At 44.1% G+C, this 15,590-nt stretch overlaps 2 protein-coding genes across 4 annotated transcripts in view; one reads left to right on the top strand and one right to left on the bottom strand.

The window, feature by feature from the left end:
* LOC140105080 (uncharacterized) overlaps positions 1–9,142 on the top strand; it is a 48,272-nt gene extending 39,130 nt beyond the window's left edge. For 2 of the 3 annotated variants that reach the window (XM_072128983.1, XM_072128984.1), the window contains one exon: positions 5,485–9,142. In XM_072128983.1, the coding sequence (XP_071985084.1) occupies positions 6,153–7,196 (1,044 nt within the window). In that variant the 5' untranslated portion in view covers positions 5,485–6,152 and the 3' untranslated portion in view covers positions 7,197–9,142. The remainder of the gene's footprint in view (positions 1–5,484) is intronic. The other variant, XM_072128982.1, reaches the window with a different exon arrangement.
* ADAMTS9 (ADAM metallopeptidase with thrombospondin type 1 motif 9) overlaps positions 1–15,590 on the bottom strand; it is a 167,702-nt gene that overhangs the window by 34,098 nt on the left and 118,014 nt on the right. The window contains exon 29 of the mRNA XM_072128981.1: positions 4,265–4,432. Within this exon, the coding sequence (XP_071985082.1) occupies positions 4,265–4,432 (168 nt within the window). The remainder of the gene's footprint in view (positions 1–4,264; positions 4,433–15,590) is intronic.

Genomic DNA, 15,590 nt, shown 5'->3' with positions numbered 1-15,590 from the left:
GAAATCTGATGGTAAACCAGACATGAGTGTTCCATATTTCTTCTATTTTTCAGTTTTGGTCAGATTTTTATATAAAAATAATAAAAAAAATCTAGTGATAATGTATATAATGCATATTTTGTGTGTGATTATTGTATATATAGTATAATACATTGTAAATTATTGAGTTAATAGGGAAAAAGTAACAATCTAACCCCAGTAAATTTGGGATGTAAGTAGGGTTATTTATCTATTCCCCACCCCCGCCGCTTGTCTGTGGTGCTTTAGTGATGTCATCATTGACCAACCCACCTGGATGTTGCAGCCAATCACTGGCCTCCGAGGTCATGTGATAGCATTGATGCACAGAGACTGATACTGTACCAAGTAATGACCCATTTATTTCCCTACCTGACCTCCAAGTCCAATGCACTGTCGGACTGTCCCATCAGGGAATCAGAGGATCCTCCGGTGGGTCCCACCGCTAACCTAATACTGGACACCTTTGATACCACAGAAGACAACCAAGTTTACGGGCTACTATGGACTATTTTCTGTGGGGGGGTGGGGGGTTGGGGGGTTTGTTAAAATATGAGAACCCAGAATGATTTTATCTGGTAATCCCAAGGAACCTTAGTCCAACACTAGCCCAACGAGTGGCTGCAGTCATTGCAACGTCATTGGCTAGAAATTCCAATTAATATCAATCAATAAGTTTGTCCCAGAAATACAATACAACCTAAGACAATGAGAAACAGCGCCACATCTGTCTACAGGCTGTGAGCGGTATTGCAACTCATGTTCAATCATCTGGGGGGGTTGAACTGCATTACCAGACCCTGCCTATAGAAAGTCATAGCTCTATCTAAAATGCTGCAAACCCTTGATTTGTAATCCTGAACAACCCCTTTAAGAATTGACTAAATCACAATTTAACAGCTTGACAGAAGAGCGCAGGATTTATATAGTAATTTTAAGTCGAAATGCCTTGTAATCCGGAGCAGATGGTCCGTGTCTATGTGTGACAAGACGTGAGAGCAAAAAAACTTTGCATTACTGGAAGTGCAGACCATATTGGGGGGGGGGGGGGGGGGGCATTTCTAGGTAATTATAATTTGGGATTACCAGAGCTGACAGCTATGAGTTTTTGGTTGGAGGGGCGGAGGGGGAAAACTTCTGCCATCCTTAATTACTGGGGTCATAATAATCCTGCAGGTCGTGCACTTTACCAGCATTAGGACGCAGTATGGGACCTCAATTACAGCGTCTTTATTCTCCGAGAAGTTTTCACACTTAGTGATACAAGAATTGTATGAGAATTGTAGGGGGGCTTCTGGATTGGGTGCAATGCACTGCCTGGAGTATTCTTGATTTACTACAAGAACATATGACTCCCATAGACGTGTAGGATGAGGCCCCCTATAGAAGTGACTGATTATATATATATAGTGACTGCACATGTCATGCGTGCTGTGTACAACTTATAATAATAATAATCCCTTTATTTATATAGCGCACACAGAGTACGCAGCGCTGCACAGAGTTTGCCAAATCAGTCCCTGTCCCCAATGGGGCTCACAATCTAATCAGCCTACCAGTATGTTTTGGAGTGTGGGAGGAAACCAGAGGACCTGGAGGAAACCAACAGAAACACTGAGAGCACATACAGATGTTGCAGATGTTGACCCCAGGACTTGAACCCAGGTCCCCAGCGCTGCAAGGCTGTAATGCTAACCACTAAGTCACCGTGCTGCCCCTATTGCCCTTCTATATGTAACATATAAAGTAACTACCATATGGTGTAGTTTGTGTATATTCCATATAATGGAGGGGGCATCCATCATTTGTGGCGCAGGGTCTATTTTTTTGGTGCACAATTTGTGCGCTAAGTTAGACTGGCGACTTTCAGATTGTGGCGCAAGGGCTTGATGAATTGGCGCACAACGAAAAAGGGTCTATACTAACTCCATATTCATGAAGGTGAAATAGAACTTGGTAGAGCAGCTTTTCGATAATCTAATTGTGTGCCAAAAATTGCGCCAAACAAAGTGACAGTGCATAAATATGGCGCAGGCATATCAAACCCTAACTATGGACCCAAGACGATATTGAATGCCCCCCTAATGTCTCTAACATCAGTAAAAACCTGATTTCATGCATTGCAGGATTTTTTGATCTGGATAGGACATACAGTGCAGTTCATCCTGAGCTTGCTGGTTCACGAATATATACAGACCTTGACAAGCAGACAGCATCAAAAGCGAAAAGATTTAAAAGCTATTGCACAATATATTCTAGTCGAAATCTGCACAAAGCTGGGTAATGCTATAGTCTGATATTAGTAAAAAAAACCGGAAGAGAGAGTATTAAAACGAATTAATAGGAGCTGAGTTGCAGTAACCTAGCATGGCCACTATGTAGTGGATGGCTCTGTGTAACCTCTCACTCCATTCACTGTGTTATTATAAGTTCCTTTGCTCTGAGTTGATTTATGGAGTTGCCAGATCCTCACTGATTTGTTCATCATAACATAGCCTAAGGAGCTTTCATCAATATCTAAATCCTGGAAAATCCCTTGAAATCCCTAAGGATTCTGTGAAAATTCACAGGTTTTTTCAAAGTTACCGTACATTATTAAACTAGGAAAAAAATGGACTGAAATCATCTGATTCTCGTGATTAGTGGAGATTCTAGTGGCGGCACCTACCGTGGTCTGTGTTTAGTTATTGCCCTTATTGCCCTTGTTAGGGCTTGTGTGACATTGGAAAACCCTTCCCCCTCCATCTGGTTTCCGGTTTGTCAGTTTATTTATCACTCTCTATGAGGAATGGCTCAGGACAGGTGAGAATATCAATATAAGTAATGTAGACAGAGAGAAATTAGAAATACATGAATTTCTCCAAAAATTTGGTAAAGGTCTGAATAGCAAACAAAAATGAGCTGTCCCCCTGGAGTGCTCCGGGAGCCCTGACTTAGCCTGGGGGAGCGGGTCCTCCTGGTGGTGAACAAGAGCTTCAGCTGGCAGTATGAGGACCTGCAGTGAAATTTTTCATGATATTCTGATTGAAATCAACTTTGTCCAATTCACTCATCTCTAATAGTAACAGATACAGAGAGAAGAGGTTTAGATATTTTCACCTCCTCTCATCGTGTGCTGTAGAACCTGCCGACGTCGTATTTGAAACTTTTCTAATTTTTAACAGTCTTTGTTTCATCTTAGAAGTCCTGGCAACCATCTAGTTGGTAAAAAAAAATTTCCACTTCTATAAATGTCATCCATGTGGAGGGAAGCTGAATTATTAAGCTTTATTTTGGCTCCCTCCGAAATTTGAAATAATACTGTCACATAGATCAGGCCACATAATACCGCCATATAGCTCAGGACATATTATACATCTACATAGCCACATAATACCGCCATATAGCTCAGGACATATTATACATCTACATAGCCACATAATACCGCCATATAGCTCAGGACATATTATACATCTACATAGCCACATAATACCGCCATATAGCTCAGGACATATTATACATCTACATAGCCACATAATACCGCCATATAGCTCAGGACATATTATACATCTACATAGCCACATAATACCGCCATATAGCTCAGGACATATTATACATCTACATAGCCACATAATACCGCCATATAGCTCAGGACATATTATACATCTACATAGCCACATAATACCGCCATATAGCTCAGGACATATTATACATCTACATAGCCACATAATACCGCCATATAGCTCAGGACATATTATACATCTACATAGCCACATAATACCGCCATATAGCTCAGGACATATTATACATCTACATAGCCACATAATACCGCCATATAGCTCAGGACATATTATACATCTACATAGCCACATAATACCGCCATATAGCTCAGGACATATTATACATCTACATAGCCACATAATACCGCCATATAGCTCAGGACATATTATACATCTACATAGCCACATAATACCGCCATATAGCTCAGGACATATTATACATCTACATAGCCACATAATACCGCCATATAGCTCAGGACATATTATACATCTACATAGCCACATAATACCGCCATATAGCTCAGGAAACATAATGGCGCCATATAGCTCAGGAAACATAATACCGCCATATAGCTCAGGAAACATAATGGCGCCATATAGCTCAGGAAACATAATACCGCCATATAGCTCAGGCCACATAATGCTGACACTTACTAACCAAAAGACATAAGATGATATTGTGTATCGTGTGGCATTGTGTAACTTACTTTTCCCCACTCTCCTGCTTTCCACTTTGGGCAGCGGCCCCCTCGGCATTTCTTCTGTATGTTGGGCTTGGCCAGATGCTTGCAGCTTTCATTCCCCACGCTGGACCCATCTTTGGCCACACAGTAGGCGGCTCTGGTCTTCACGCCACGTCCGCAGGACACTGAACACTGGAACGAAACCAACAAATAAAAAGTTTATTGAATTATATGATGTGTATAAAAACATTAGCGTTGTGTCCAGGGGAACTCCTGGATGCACAGCTCAGTTATTTATTGTATTGGCGTCCTGTGGAGGGAAGTTAATTGCATGTGGGTAGAATGTGCGTCTAACACAGTGACCATCTCATTATTACAGGAAAGATGTGACCAGTGGACACCGATGTCAAAAATGATCTTTTCCCACTAGTTATTTAGCAATCTTGACAGCTCCTCCTGCTCTATAATATACTGCATGCAGATAGGACACTATGTACAATCTGCTCAGCTCCTCCTGCTCTATAACATGCTGCCTGCAGATAGGACACTATGTACAATGTACTCAGCTCCTCCTGCTCTATAACATGCTGCCTGCAGATAGGACACTATGTACAATCTGCTCAGCTCCTCCTGCTCTATAACATGCTGCCTGCAGATAGGACACTAAGTACAATGTACTCAGATCCTCCTGCTCTATAACATGCTGCCTGCAGATAGGACACTGTATACACTCTACTCAGCTCTTCCTGTTCTATAACATGCTGCTTGCAGATAGTAAACCATGTGCAGTCTGTTCAGCTCTTCTTACTCTATAACATGCTGCTCATAGATTTTAATAAATTTACGATTATTTTTCATTTCATTTTATGTGAGCACCCTAAGACCCCTCTCACAAAATCATTAGCATACAAAAGCCAACCCCCCCCCATCTGTTGTCCTATTCACGGCGTCTCAGCACCTTTCCCCACAGGGTCAGTGAACATTCCTGGTCTTGACGACTTGTGTTATTCTGACACGTTCACTTTGATTCCTTATATGTCTCCTCTAAGATGTGAGAATCAAAAGGATTCAGCAAAGTGAATGAGATGAGACATGACAGATGCATGTAGCCGCGGTCGCTCTGACGGCACAACGCATTTCGCCACCGGTGTCCGCGTCGCTCCATGGCACGCGGCTTCACCATACTCTACTACAATGATGGCGATTCTGGTAAGTTTCCAATGATTTTTTCTTTATTTTAACAGGAAATAAAAACATCAAAGGGGAAGAAGAAGAAGAAGAAGAGAGAGAGGGGCCCCGATCACCGCGCCGGCCTCCGGATCTCGCTGCCGCCGCCCACGCTGACCGCTGTGCTTTTATCACTGGAAGAATGCTATTTGCTATGGTCAGTAAGCTCCATCATTGGGTAGGCAAATACAATGTTCTCAAAGATCAAAAATAATTGGGTAGGTCAGGGCGGTCACGGGGGAGACTGTCTTAGTAATCATTAAATATACTGCCAAGTGACGCGTGAGGAACCATTGCGAATCAAATCGAATAACATCCTGATACCCCTCCCCCCCTACTGAAGGGGCAATTCACATTACATTACATGTATGTGTGCAAAAATCTGTGTATAACATGACATAAAAACATGATAAAACTTTCTTCTGGTTTAGGTAGTTTCAAACGTTCCAAAATGTTTTAGTAGTACTTTATCCTGACCTTTGACCTATGAGTCCAATTTTCTCTACGACAGACCCGCGTGTGACATGGACGCACCCTAATGGCGCCACGTCATTACTTTACAGGTGTCTGCCCCTTTTACTGTGCCAGAAAGTCAGCGAAATATCTTCACTTGTGAGCAGTAAGTATAACCCCCAGCATCTAACAAAGGCAGAGTGTCCTCAGGAACAGATGGACATGAGGTGTAATGCGTTTAATCCACCATAGGAGATACCGGATTTGTTATAGAGCGTCGTGTAATGGAGAGAGCGCAGACGGTTTCCCTCAGTTCAGCCGTTTGTCATCATTCTCAGGTCTGCAAGAAGCTTGGAGTAAGAACTGCATAAAAAGTTATAGAGATAAATACATGATGTATTTATATATAGGATGGTTATGGAATTTATCAGTGTTCTGTTTTCCCTTTTTCCTTACAATAATCTATTTTCTTCCTTCTATCCATGACTTTGTCCTCTCCTTCTTTTTTTTTTTTTGCTTCCCCATTTCATCCCATTTCAGCTATTCTCCAATCTTCTTTCCAATTTCCTTCCTTCTATCAATTTTTCCTTCCTTTTCCTCCCTCCCGACTTTCCTTTCCTTGCTCATCTCATCCACTTATTGTTTCCATGTTCTTTCCCCTCCTGTCCATTTACATTTCCACCTTTCTTTTTTATGTTTTCCTTCCTTCTGTCCATCTCTATCCATTTCTCCTTTCCTTCCTCCCTTCCCCATCTCATCCACTTATTATTCATCTTTCCACTCTTTCTTTATTCCTTCTTCACTCCCTTGCTTTATTCCTTTCTCTGTCTTTACTTCCTTCTTTCATCCCCCAATTCCTTTATTCCTTCTTTCTCTCTTCCTTCCTTCCCTTCCAATCTCCTTCTTTCTGTTTTCCTTCCCTCCCAATCTCCCTCTTTCCTTCTCCATCCACACATTATTTCCTTCATTTTACCTCCTCTCCATTTCCGCCTTTCCTTATTTCACTTTAGTTCCTTTGTCCCCCTTTCTCTTCAAGTTATTTACCTTCTTTTATTCCTCTCTTACTTTCTTCCCCTACCTTTCTTTGCTTCTCCATCACACCCATTCACCTCCTTCCATCCTTCCTTTACTGTGTTCCTTCACCCTTCCTATTCTTCTATACTTTGATTTCTCCATCTTTCCAACCATCCATCTACAATTCTTTCACTCTATCCTTTTCAGGGGACAAACTACAGTGGTAGCAGCCATAGCAGCTGCCATGGGGCCCGCAGTGTGAGGGGACCCCAGCATCTGACCTGACACACTAAAGGGAGGATGTGCACCATTATATGCATATTATGCTGCACATTGTACAGAATAATATGTATATAACACTGCACATCTTCCACAGTATACTGCATGAATCAACAGCTCAGATAAGAAATGTCGGGGTAGAGGAAGGGAACAGCAGCACAACAGTACTGGGGATCCCTCATCTCTAATTCCTGCCATGTACTTCCCCCATGTGGTCATCAGCTACTAGGACAGATCTGTTTAAGTGTTTAAATGTATATATCACTGCATAAATTGGGAGGAGGTAGAGGGGCCCCATTCAGAAGTCTGCTACGGGCCCCTGCCTCTCCTAGTTACGCCCCTGACCCATTTATATAATGCATTCATATTGAAGTGTGATTCTTATCCTGGATCACATGAATGCCTCTATGTTTTGTGATTCTTATCATTATGGATCTGGTAACATATAGGTGAACATTATTCAACATTCAGTAGAGTAATCACCCTCTCCTTTACCCTTGTAGTTTTGGGGGGATGGGGTTTTCCTTGCTTGGATGGAGGTTCAATTCCATGTAACATGAGGCTTCAGAGATAATTAGGGGAGGACTCTCTTACCACCCACTTATTGTCCTTTAGAAATAGTCACCATATTAACAAGACTGAATGTATGGGTGACTGAACCTGCTATATGTTACATCTGTAGCCCCTTAGATTACACAGATATCTCCAATTTGACTAATCTCCTAAACAAGTCCTCTTGTCTTCTTAGTGTATCGCTCCTTTAAGACACAGATTAGCGCTTCCCTATAGAAGACTAAAGCCACTCCAGGGTTCAGCTGAGCCTTTATTCCCAGGACCCTGGGCCCCCTCTCCAGCCGGACCCTATTATAGTGTAATAGTCCTAGTTACTGTTCTTCTAATCTTCTAAAGTATCTGCGATGCTCCTCCGTGTCACATCAATCTTTGATTTTCCATACATTTAAGTCTTTTGAGACAATTTATCTTTTTTTTTGCAATATGTTTCTATTCTTGTCCATTGTCTATTGTTTCCTCTTGTGCTAAATTATATTCCAAGAAAATAGGATTAAGTGCAGGCGAAATCACTGGAGGCCCCAAACTCAAAGGAAGTAGAGGAACATTTATTTTGTTTAGTTAATCAGAAAACCAACACTATGGATTAAAGGACCCACAAGAAAAAGTGGACAAATCTGGTGATATAGACAGGAACGCCTGAGTATGTTTTTGGGGGTCCCTTCATAACGTAGGGGAATGGAGGGCATTTGAGGTGTCAGGTGGTTTCCTTGTATTGGACACATGCAGACTTGGCTGTACTGAGTATTTATGAGTATGAAGGAGTCAGGAGGAATTTCTGTCCATCCATGAAGGCCTGTGAGAAGTTTAGAAACCCCTTAATATATGCACACGTAGGGCATGGACATCATAAAGGGGTACCCAACTTTTGCCTCCAAACAAGTGCAATTTAGATATAGTGGAAAGAACACTTCTATATATTATATTTTATATTATTGACCATGTATGCAAGTGGACAGCATGTAATACCACATTGCCCCTGTAGAGGCCACTGTAGTCAAAGTGCACGGTCAGCTGCAGCTTTTCTTGGATGATCGCTAAACCTACAGCGATCACCTGATCATGGAATTTATTTTTCCATGATTGTCCACTGGCTGTGTCTGGTATTGCAGCTTAGTGAAATTACCGTAGGCATTTTTTTAAATACGTATACATACATAATAATCCGAGGAAAGCTGGAAAAGTGACTTTTATTGTCTCTACATAAAAATTAAGTGACAGACGCAAGTTTGTAGTAAGTTTGTACCCGGTCCAGTCGCGATCCAGCAGCGCGTTCTCTGACAAGGATTCGGGTCTGTCGGGATTCACTAAGGTCGTGCGCCCAATATCCAGCAGGTGTCGCTGCTGCGCTGAGGTCCGCCGGAGTTCACCTTCTTCTTCCTGGTGCATGTGAGTGCTCGATCTTGCAACACAAATTCTTTTTTAAATTCCGCAGTTTTTCCGAATCCGTCGGGTTGTCCAACGGGCACGCCCCCCCCCCCCCCCCGATTTCTGTCGCGTGAAAGCCGGGGCCGATGCGCCAAAATCTGATCATGTGCGCCAAAATTCGTCGGAAATCATCGGGAAACCCCACAAAAGTGTGCGATTCAGACCCTTCATAAATGAGCCCCATTGTGTTATTTGGGTCAAACAATCCATACATGGCCAGGACTATGTTCTTAAAGGCACAATGTAAATCTAGTAACCCAAAGCTTAGGATGTGGCGGGGGGGTTGGGGGCTAGAATATGTTCCTCATTACTTTTTCGGCATAACTGAGATGGAATTTCACAAACATGAAAGCAAAGCAGGTACTAAGGAAAATAACAACAGCAATTTCACCGCATTGAGATCTTCCATCAATCTCCAACGCAAGAGTGAATTTAGTTAAAAACAGGACTTTGCATTAAAACGTAACCGTATGACCCCTCTGCCGGGTAAGTGAGTAATGGAGGGCGGCTATATGTGCACCAAAATATCCGTATGTGTTTACAGTGTGTCTGACAAATCTAATAAAAAATGTGTTTTCCTGAAAATAACAGAACATTTCAATTTTGTGTTCCAGGTATACGCAGCGGATAGATGATTTCAGCATATGTGCGCCATATGCCAAGAACTCAGCATGGCGCTGCTTTTGAGAACAGTGCTTTATGGGCCCCCAGAATGCTTTGCAAATGTCATATAGCGCACACAAGTAGGATAACCTGATTTATTTTTCCTCCCTGTAAAATTAATACCCGAAAACTGTTTTCCATATACCGGTTATTGGTAATATAAGAATGCAGTCTTACAACAGCGCCACTATTGTGCAAAGGCTGTATGTGGTACTGCAGCACAGTTACTATAAAATGAACGGGCTGGGTTGTAATACAACTCACTTGTCTATGAAGAACAAGAGGCGCCGTTCTAGGCTTGGTGATGTAGTGAATTCAGATTATGAGGCTGTGGTTGGTCAGGGAAATGTTTCTTGGACTGTTCGTGATTCTGAGTAAGTGTCTTTATGAGTAAGTTTTGTATACATTTCTATAAATTTACTGTAAATTTCATATAAATTGAGACTTGAAAGGGCTATTTAGGGTCTGTACACGCATTTCCTGCTTCACTTGTCAACCACAACTGTCAATCTCAACCGGTAACACCCAAACATAAGTGCAGGGCGCTGTGATCCTACACATAACCCTATATCCCAACATACAGATGTTAATACTGTAGTACTTGTCAGGCTTCTGGGGTGGTGAACCCCCTGGACCACCGCGGACAATGGCGCAAGCCGAGACCTGGGACCGGAGTCTAAGTGGCACCCGGTTTTCACCAGAGCCCCCTGCAAAGCGGGTTGGATTTGCTGCGGCGTGGTGCCACCAGTCGTTCCACAGGTGCGACTTGTCCGCGGTGGAAGCCAAGGTCGAGGTACAGAGTCAGAAGGCAAGGCTTTCAACAGAATTGGGATGTGGCCAGCACCAATCAGCGGTGCGCTGGCCCTTGAAATTTCCGAGCACCGGCGCGCGTGTGTCCCCGTCTCCTAGGGGGCCAGGGACGGGAGCAGGAGCGTGGAAAGGTGAGTGAGGCTGGGGGGAGCAGCCGCTACGGAGAGGGGCACGGGTGCGCTGGCAACCCAAGATGTGCTCTGGGTACTCTGTGACTCCAGTAAATGATAACCCAGTATCAGTATAATCCCAGAATCGAAGCGCCAAAATTAACATCTGTAATTGGACCACAGCTCCATGCACTGATGTTTGGGTGTCACCAGGTAAGAGTGACAATGGGGGTAACAAGGCAAACTGGGAGCTGCTTGGACAACAGGTATAGTAACACCTAGACATCGGTCTAATTTTAGTCTGTTCATATATTTCTAGAAGAATTAGCAACATTTAGACAAACTTCCCCTTTAAGCTCCTTCATTTTGGAGGCAGCTGGTATCTGCAGCACCCTGGAACGCTCATTCCGCAGCAGATAAATGACTGTAAAGTTACATTACACAGAACATTAGTTTGCATTCTGGAAAAAAAAAAAAGTCAAGAAAGAGCAGGACTGAGTGGTCTTAAGGATTTCTATGCCTGCTTTCTGAGCAGCGCTACAGTGTCGCGAGAGGCCTCTAGGGGAAGGATGATTTACGAGGTCATTACACCACGTATTAAGAGCAGTTCTTCTCCTAGGCAGGATACAAAAATGTAAGTGCTAGCTTTCATAAAATTCCTGCATCTGTTGTCAGTAAAAGTTTAGGGGGAAAATGTTGGTTACCATGTATAGCCAACATAATAAAAGCCTAGTGCTGGACTGGATTGCGGTAGTACGTAAAAAATACATACTGTAACATACTGTATATATTAAATGTAACGCAGTGTGTGCAGCTGGGCTATGGCTGTCATCCCACTAGAAAGCAAAGAATAACTATAAGGCCCATAAATAAGCGTATACTTTTATCTATATGCTTCCTCTGTGCACTGCTTGGTGCAATTATTTTGGAAAAATTATATGGTTACATAAAGAAACAGGTGCCTCATATCAGAGACAAGGACTAGGCAGCAGGATACTGACAGGACCCCATAACAGAGACAGTCAGAGACAAGGGCTAGGCAGCAGGATACTGACAGGACCCCATAACAGAGACAGTCAGAGACAAGGGCTAGACAGCAGGATACTGACAGGACCCCCATAACAGAGACAGTCAGAGACCAGGGCTAGGAAACAGGATACTGACAGGACCCCCATAACAGAGACAGAGACAAGGGCTAGGCAGCAGGATACTGATAGGACCCCATAACAGAGACAGTCAGAGACAAGGCTAGACAGCAGGATACTGACAGGACCCCCATAACAGAGACAGTCAGAGACCAGGGCTAGGAAACAGGATACTGACAGGACCCCCATAACAGAGACAGAGACAAGGGCTAGGCAGCAGGATACTGACAGGATCCCCATAACAGAGACAGTCAGAGACAAGGGCTAGACAGCAGGATACTGACAGGACCCCATAACAGAGACAGAGACAAGGGCTAGACAGCAGGATACTGACAGGACCCCATAACAGAGACAGAGACAAGGGCTAGACAGCAGGATACTGACAGGACCCCATAACAGAGACAGTCAGAGACAAGGACTAGACAGCAGGATACTGACAGGACCCTCATAACAGAGACAGTCAGAGACAAGGGCTAGACAGCAGGATACTGACAGGACCCCCATAACAGAGAAAGTCAGAGACAAGGGCTAGGCAGCAGGATACTGACAGGACCCCCATAACAGAGACAGTCAGAGACAGGGACTAGCCAGCAGGATACTGAAAGGACCCCCATAACAGAGACAGTCAGAGACAAGGGCTAGGCAGCAGGATACTGACAGGACCCCATAACAGAGACAGTCAGAGACAAGGACTAGACAGCAGGACACTGACAGGACCCCATAACAGAGACAGTCAGAGACAAGGGCTAGGCAGCAGGATGCTGACAGGACCCCATAACAGAGACAGTCAGAGACAAGGGCTAGGCAGCAGAATACTGACAGGACCCCCATAACAGAGACAGTCAGAGACAAGGACTAGGCAGCAGGATACTGACAGGACCCCCATAACAGAGACAAGGGCTAGGCAGCAGGATACTGACAGGACTCCCATAACAGAGACAGTCAGAGACAAGGGCTAGGCAGCAGAATACTGACAGGACCCCCATAACAGAGACAGTCAGAGACAAGGACTAGGCAGCAGGATACTGGCAGGACCCCCATAACAGAGACAAGGGCTAGGCAGCGGGATACTGACAGGACTCCCATAACAGAGACAGTCAGAGACAAGGGCTAGGCAGCAGAATACTGACAGGACCCCCATTACAGAGACAGTCAGAGACAAGGACTAGGCAGCAGGATACTGACAGGACCCCCATAACAGAGACAGTCAGAGACAAGGGCTAGGCAGCAGGATATGACAGGACCCCCATAACAGAGACAGTCAGAGACAAGGGCTAGGCAGCAGGATACTGACAGGACCCCCATAACAGAGACAAGGGCTAGCCAGCAGGATACTGACAGGACTCCCATAACAGAGACAGTTAGAGACAAGGGCTAGACAGCAGGATACTGACAGGACCCCCATAACAGAGGCAGTCAGAGACAAGGGCTAGACAGCAGGATACTGACAGGACCCCATAACAGAGACAGTCAGAGACAAGGGCTAGGCAGCAGGATACTGACAGGACCCCATGACAGAGACAGTCAGAGACAAAGGCTAGAGAGCAGGATACTGACAGGACCCCATGACAGAGACAGTCAGAGACAAGGGCTAGGCAGCAGGATACTGACAGGACCCCCATAACAGAGACAAGGGCTAGCCAGCAGGATACTGACAGGACTCCCATAACAGAGACAGTTAGAGACAAGGGCTAGACAGCAGGATACTGACAGGACCCCCATAACAGAGGCAGTCAGAGACAAGGGCTAGACAGCAGGATACTGACAGGACCCCATAACAGAGACAGTCAGAGACAAGGGCTAGGCAGCAGGATACTGACAGGACCCCATGACAGAGACAGTCAGAGACAAAGGCTAGAGAGCAGGATACTGACAGGACCCCATGACAGAGACAGTCAGAGACAAGGGCTAGACAGCAGGATACTGACAGGACCCCATGACAGAGACAGTCAGAGACAAGGGCTAGACAGCAGGCATCATGGCTACACATCCTATCTTAAAATTGAGTATAATGACCAGCACAAGAAGCAGCATAAGTTGATGTTCTCATACTAAGTGAATGTTTCTTGCAGCTCCTAATTCTTAGCGTTCTGGGAGAAATGGTGACATCACTTGTAATCATTCCCGTCAATGTTCAGGTGCGATACAATTAATGTTAGTGTAGGAACGCTCGGGGGTCACAGGGGTGTAGGAGTATCCGTAGATTATTGATTGTGGCCCTATCCGTGCAGGTCGCTATGACAACACGCTGCTGGCGTCATCATTAAGACAATTGTATTGTAAAGTTCACGAGGTTTTAGAAATAAAGGGAAGAGACACTTATAATAAAAGCCTCTCTGTGACATCTGCAGCTTTCTATCCATTGTTCAGCAATATGACAGTATTATCATCTGGAACAATGTACGTAAATCCTATGAGAGTACTAGCGGGCGTTCACTATTTACAGGGATTTATTACTTTTGTATAATATAAATGTAACTGAAAAGTCTCACCCATGTTAAAGGTGCTTGTGCACATTAGATTTTAGCACTCCTGGCTGACCACCTTATGTAATGTGGGGCTGTCCCGATATTTGGTAGAATTAGGCTTTTGTTCCCAGGGGAGATAAACATCCACCAGGTGTCTGCCTCAATGAGTATGCATGTATGCCAAGGGTGCGTGTGTATGAGAAAGTAGGGAAGAATAGCTATCTGTGTACCTAGCATACTTATAGGGAACCTCTCACTAGGTTTTACCCCCCTAAAATACTAGCCCTCTCAGGTAGGGGAGGAAATGTTCTTTCTAGAAACATTGGGGCTCATTAACTAAGGGTCCGCGGACCGCATTTTCATCGGGTTTGCGCCGCATTTAACAGGGGTTTTTGGCGCACACAATTGGGGGGAGGGGCATGGCCGTCGGAAAACCCGCAGATTCGGACTACGCGCGGGATTTAAAATTCAAATTGTGTCGCAAGACACACACTTACAAGCACCGGGAAGACCAAGGTGAACTCCGGCGGACCTCAGTGGGAAAAGCGACACATGCAGGATATCGGGCGCATGAGCTACGTGAATCACGCCAGCCTTCATCTTCGTCGGACCACCCGAATCGCGACAGGACTGGGTAAGTAAATGTGCCCCATTATATGTAATCTTACCCATTTACCCATAAAAAATCTCCTCCAAGGTCAGGCAAATATGACTCTTCTCACCTCATTATGACATGAGATGAGTCAAGTTTAGTGGTTGTATGCAGAGTTTTACTTCAGAAACTCCTATATGTGGTTCTATAGTATCTAGAAACATATTACTGGTGTCATATTAAAGATATGAGTATCTTCTTTCAGATCATCAGCTTATGGTTCTGAGACCTACAAAACTGGAGATAAAGGCAGTTATATAGCTGAGAACTGGATCTTAATGTACAGTTTGAAATTCTGTTTGTCTTTAGCTGCCATCTGCGGTTCAGAATCTCTCAAAGGCAGAAAATGACAGAAAAAAACATATTTCAGGGTACTACAGAACCAAAGATAGGGGCTTCTGAAGTGACAGTAACCTGCAACCACTAAACTTGACTCGTCTCATGTAAAAATGAGGGGAGAAGAGTCATATTTACCTGACTTTTGGGGAGATTTTTAATAGTGAAAAGGTGAAATTTCACATAAAAGGGGAA

This window comes from Engystomops pustulosus, chromosome 10, assembly GCF_040894005.1.
Source record: "Engystomops pustulosus chromosome 10, aEngPut4.maternal, whole genome shotgun sequence".
Classification (NCBI taxonomy): Eukaryota; Metazoa; Chordata; class Amphibia; order Anura; family Leptodactylidae; genus Engystomops; species Engystomops pustulosus.
This window is presented reverse-complemented; position numbering and strand designations above follow the sequence as displayed.